At 41.9% G+C, this 6,000-nt stretch overlaps 1 protein-coding gene and 1 long non-coding RNA gene across 2 annotated transcripts in view; one reads left to right on the top strand and one right to left on the bottom strand.

Moving 5' to 3' along the window:
* Positions 1–868: 868 nt before the first annotated feature.
* LOC122942552 lies at positions 869–4,725 on the bottom strand. The gene is made up of 2 exons (XM_044300214.1): positions 4,596–4,725; positions 869–2,821 (listed from the first exon to the last, which is right to left on the bottom strand). The coding sequence occupies exon 2, from the start codon at positions 2,576–2,578 to the stop codon at positions 1,631–1,633; it is 948 nt and encodes a 315-aa protein (XP_044156149.1). The 5' UTR covers positions 2,579–2,821; positions 4,596–4,725; the 3' UTR covers positions 869–1,630.
* A 490-nt stretch (positions 4,726–5,215) lies between these two features.
* The window catches only part of LOC122942554, a 32,343-nt gene continuing 31,558 nt past the window's right edge, over positions 5,216–6,000 (top strand). The window contains exon 1 of the long non-coding RNA XR_006390590.1: positions 5,216–5,336. This is a non-coding gene — a long non-coding RNA (uncharacterized LOC122942554). The remainder of the gene's footprint in view (positions 5,337–6,000) is intronic.

Raw genomic sequence — 6,000 nt, 5'->3', positions numbered from 1 at the left:
ATAGCTTTTATCATGGTTGAGGCCTTTCAATTCCGTAGATCTTACCATATTTTTGCAGGCCTTGCATGTTCCGCAGGGGAAGGATCCTTCCAATTTATCATTATCTTTGCTCTCTGTTTTTCCTATATAGTGACTATGCACCAGTAGGTCTTTAAAATTTTTTGCTCTTTTTGCTGTCACAAGAGTTATTTCGGAAACACATTTTTTCAGGGTCAAATCTGTTTGTAATATATTCCGGTGTTTCTGTAAAATTCCTTTATTTTGCCACCACTGGCTATTGTATTCCGTAAAAAATCTGGTGTCAAATGATGTCTCTTCAGTTTTTATCACATTAGGGCATAATAGTTGTTCTCGGGTCTTTTTCTTTATTTTTCCAGCTCCTCTTTTAATTTGTCTGTTACTATATCCCCTGGCTTTGAATCTCTCTATCATATTTTTACTTTGTTCTTTATACTTTCCTTCATTAGAACAGATCCTTTTTATCCTAGCTATGTGTGGAGTGGAGATATACGTTATATATACCATATGCGACTATTGAATAAGTCAGCATTCATAGTCGCATCCATTAGAAGAGGGAATTAATAATATATTCGATAACACCAGCAATTTACCTCTATGCACCCATGGACTTAGTAAGTGAACTGAATGACTTCGGTGCGCATCACGGGTCGGAGGTGGGTGGACTTGCGCCGTTCCGTCAGGCGTGATCCTAGTGACGTCAGACGTGTGCTGCCCTCACTAGAGTCGCGCGATCGGAAGGGCGGAAGTCCTTTGAATACCCAGCCGGCTGACTACATGATGCGCCTTAAGTGGAGTCAACACTTGATAGATCACATGACTTGTATTGCCATGTTTTTGGCGGTGCTAAGGCCTCACCTTTCCTCTCACTAGCTTCCCAACTAGGAAACACACAGCATACAATTTCTCTCTGTTATTAATGATTTATTATATGAATACTTATGTTAATATACAGTTTTCTAAAGTATATAATGAAATCGTGGATAAATCATAGAGTAAGAATCAATACATTACCGGATATTGCATCATCACTCCATATCGGGGGACCAGCGATTCATCAGGAGGCAGCGCATACACATCACACGGCTCGTCAGCAGTGGAAAAGTCCCAACCAAATGGGAAAGATCCTCTGCCTATATGCCCATAACTCCACCCATCATCTTGTTGCATCCTGGGGATGCTCAGTCATGAGCTTCATTATGATTGGATGGCTTGTAGCCATTTCCTCATGAACAGCACTAGTTATAGTTAAGTACTGCTTGTGCGCGCTTACTATTACGCGCATTGCAACATACTATTATATAAGAGTATCACGTTCTACGCAAGCTCAGTACTCTGTTTTCAACGGGCGGTGTCCCTATGAACCAATTGTATGATTGCTGGTATGAGCTATTTTTCGTTATCAGTAGATGATTACAGCTCACACAACATGTCTTTATGAACTGTAGTAACCTAATGTTCTTGTAGAATGGTTTCTTATGAGACGATCAGCATTACCTAAGATGTAAAATGAATTCTTATCTACCTATCCTTTATATAACTATGGGGGCCCTTTTCCTATAGCCCTCCAGTCATGCACACATTCGTATCAGATTTACATCACATTCGGTCCTTAATGCTGACCGTTGGTATAGGAGACCATTATCATTTTTCGTTTTTTACAACATATACCGTAGGCTACATAACAATTCCAAATAGATAGTACAATTACTACTATGATGACTACCAACAAGGGGTGAACCACCCAATCCATGGTAGTCCTGGCCGATGGGGAATACCCCATGAATATGTCCCACCAATGATGGGATGTAGCGTCCGCTATGGTGGATCCTACTTTTACTATTTTATCATACACTACCGTAGTAAAGAGCTTGTGTCCCGTGATACTCCTGTTCAAATTTTTAATTGCTGCATTAACTTCTATCGATTTGTCCAGCAAAGCTTTCAGTCTAGTCAAATTTAGATCCCAATTAGGGACTTCTAAAGCCGTGTCTTGCCATAACACCTTGGTGCTTAGCTCATTATCTGGATTTAACATAAAAGTTTCATTTTCCCATTGAATAACCGTGATGTTGTGTATGCATCCTGCAAAAGGCACCCTCATTTTAGGGACCACCTGACGATCTGTCACTACGCATATCACCTGGGGTGCTACTTCAACCATCCATCGGTATGACGTAGGCATTATGGTCCACTCGCATTTATTTACAGTGTTCTGTAACAAGCAAGGCTCATATACAGCAGACTGTAACTTACAGATTTTACCTTCAAGAGTGTCATCACAGAAAGTTAAATCATGTGTGCTATTATTGCTATCAATTACTTGTCCATAAAATGTAGGTACCCAAAAATGTTGATTACCTTCTGGGCCCATTAACATTGGTAATACTACAAACTTGCACATTATATTACTTTTAGTCACATTGTAGTAGACCAATTTACCGGTGCAGGACGTATCATTACACCTTATTTTAGGCGCTTTGATGTCCAGCCAGTGTTTTTCCCTTACAAAAGAGTTAAACACGGTCCTCCAAACTTCCTCATTCCCCGTCAACAACATGGTTTGGGACAACCCTTTCTGTTGTTGCTGCTGTAGGGTTTGCAAAGAACAAATGCAGAGTCAATTGGCTTCACATGTAACACTGTCCTGTTTCCTGGTTTTAGAATGGTTTCTCCATCCCCACGTCCAATTTCTGGATTCAGCCAGGCTCAGCTTGTGTCCGGGTGTATTACCGTCTGCGTAGGATGCCAACCACACGATACCAAGGAGACCAAGGGCGATGCCACAATGTCTTAGTGGATTCTGTAAGTCAAGAATACAGCATTATTCCCTTAAGTAGCATTTTTCCTGTGGGATATATTCCCACTTCTCTACTCCAGGCCTCATCACGAGTAGAGTACGGTCCTTGCCAACCGCTATTACTTCAGCAGGTGACGGAGGTCCGTTTACATCTTGAATCCAAATCTTAGCACCTACACTAATTTCATTAGTGGATCCAAATCCTTTCTGTCCCCTCACAGTTAGTTCCTTGGGGGCTGTTGTTTCTTTTATCTGTGCTATATATATTGGGATTAATAGCAATTGTGCCACCCTATCTCTTTTTGATATTATAGCATCCATTTTACCCAGATTTCCTTTCCATGTATAACCCAATCATGTTTTTTCCAGCCCATCAACCAAGTAGCCAAGCCATTAGCTACCGACCATGAGTCTGTGAAAATGTGACATTGATCTCCCTGTTCTTTTTTCACGCAAGGAAAACAGCCATGAGTTCCGCATATTGACTACTCATGCCATCCCCTTCTGCTGTGAGTGTAGCAGACAACCGAGGGTTGTATGCCACACTCTTACCCTATTTTTTCCCTTATTTCCGGTCCTAAGGTAGTTTTTTTCCTTCCTACGTAGCACCGGGAATGCCTTAGCAGATGGGGGATCCATCACTGGATCAGGACAATCAGGACCATCGGGACAATCATCCCAATCATCCGAGTCTGAATCCCAGATATCCCCATCCCATCTACTAGGGTCCCGATCCACACTAGCGGCAGCTATATGTTTATAAACTTTATTCTTGTTAATTTTACCCCTTCTTTTCTTATATTTATTCGCCGCTATGTATACAGCAGAGTTTTCTGCTATAGTCTGATAGTGGGTCAACTTGTCTTTCAACAGTTTTCCACTACATTCCAACATCAGAGCACGCCCCTCGGCTTCCAACTGAGCCTGTTCCGCGCGCCTCTGATCTTGAATTGCCTTCTGCAATCGCTTGTGCACTCCACGATATGCAGATGCCAACACCCAGCTCCTTCGAGCCAGGGTAACTACATCACCAGTTTTCGCTGGGAGTTTCTCAAGTACTTGAACTACATCCACCGGATTTGATTCTTTTAACTGTTTATCCCATGATTCCGCTAACCCGTGACCAGCTAATTCTGTTGCTATTATATTATAGGGAGCCTCGGTCCAGCCGGGGATCTCCACGGGTTCTTTCTGGGATTTGCCCTTTTTTTTAAACATACTGTTATATTTTTGGCTTTTTGCCAAAATGGGTGGGGCTGTGCTCAGAGGTGTCCCTTGTTACTTGGAACGTTTTAAGACAACCTCCGACAGATAAATTGTTTTTAGTTTCTAAGATATTTTGCTTTGAAACTGGAAAGGAGGAGCTTCTTACTCCTGTCTTAATCTAATCGGTGCTTTACCGGATGATTTGTTCAGATACCAAGTTTCAAGTCAAAATATCCTTCAGGGGCAATTTTACGAGCTTATGTATCAATTGCCCCTTACTTCTGGCAACATGCCAAACTTCTACAAATTACTCCCCTGGATTCCCCTGCCCCAAACAATATGTTATAAAAGGTCAAATCCCATCCTCGTCGCCAATTAATGTATTGCCATGTTTTTGGCGGTGCTAAGGCCTCACCTTTCCTCTCACTAGCTTCCCAACTAGGAAACACACAGCATACAATTTCTCTCTGTTATTAATGATTTATTATATGAATACTTATGTTAATATACAGTTTTCTAAAGTATATAATGAAATCGTGGATAAATCATAGAGTAAGAATCAATACATTACCGGATATTGCATCATCACTCCATATCGGGGGACCAGCGATTCATCAGGAGGCAGCGCATACACATCACACGGCTCGTCAGCAGTGGAAAAGTCCCAACCATATGGGAAAGATCCTCTGCCTATATGCCCATAACTCCACCCATCATCTTGTTGCATCCTGGGGATGCTCAGTCATGAGCTTCATTATGATTGGATGGCTTGTAGCCATTTCCTCATGAACAGCACTAGTTATAGTTAAGTACTGTTTGTGCGCGCTTACTATTACGCGCATTGCAACATACTATTATATAAGAGTATCACGTTCTACGCAAGCTCAGTACTCTGTTTTCAACGGGCGGTGTCCCTATGAACCAATTGTATGATTGCTGGTATGAGCTATTTTTCGTTATCAGTAGATGATTACAGCTCACACAACATGTCTTTATGAACTGTAGTAACCTAATGTTCTTGTAGAATGGTTTCTTATGAGACGATCAGCATTACCTAAGATGTAAAAGGAATTCTTATCTACCTATCCTTTATATAACTATGGGGGCCCTTTTCCTATAGCCCTCCAGTCATGCACACATTCGTATCAGATTTACATCACATGACTGGAGGGAAACCAACTATTGGCCACAAGATAGTTTAAAGACCTCCTGTGCTAATAGATAGCGAATTCTCCTGAAGAAGCTAACGCGAAACGTGCGTAGAGGACCACGCCAGGCAGTGACAGCTCACTCACACACAGCGGGATATCAGGTAAGAGAGATCTGACCTGCTCGGTAAACATATGATTTGCACCTTACTGATGCATATACGTATACACTTGATTTACCGAGCCGCTACATTGCACATATATCATCTGTACCCGCTATACTCCCATCGCATATTGAAGTTAGCTATTATGGTAGATATGTTCCTTATTAGATATATGCTATGCAGATTTCGAGTATTCCTGCTGTGAATATCATATGTGATCTCCTTTAGCTGCATTGTTATGGGATCTTTGTGAGCTGCCGTTGTGGGCACTTTGTATTGTCTCTACTTATTTGTATCTGTGTTCATGTTTTTATGTCCAATACATTTTTTCACGGCTGCTAAACACATCGCCGGAGGCTGTATCTCTTGAAGCTGCACGCGCGCAAATAGCAGCGTGCAGCGTCCTCCATCAGTGTGCAGAGTGTAGAATTGTCCATGACTATAATAATCTACACACATGCCGCTGTTACTTCTGCTCCTGAAGAAATGTCACCACACATAGAGTGACACAGAAACGCGTCGAGCAGACGCTTATATTTGCAGAGACGGTTCTCAATAAGATAGTGATCGGATATTAGGGATGCTAATCAGCTGGGTTGTAAGTAGAGCTCGTACATAACGGCTCTCACCCACAGTTCATCTATCCTTTCCTCTATCTACCCAT

This window comes from Bufo gargarizans, chromosome 6 (genome assembly GCF_014858855.1).
Source record: "Bufo gargarizans isolate SCDJY-AF-19 chromosome 6, ASM1485885v1, whole genome shotgun sequence".
NCBI lineage: Eukaryota > Metazoa > Chordata > Amphibia > Anura > Bufonidae > Bufo > Bufo gargarizans.
The sequence above is the reverse complement of the archived record's forward strand: the minus strand, read 5'-3'. Positions and strand labels throughout refer to the sequence as shown.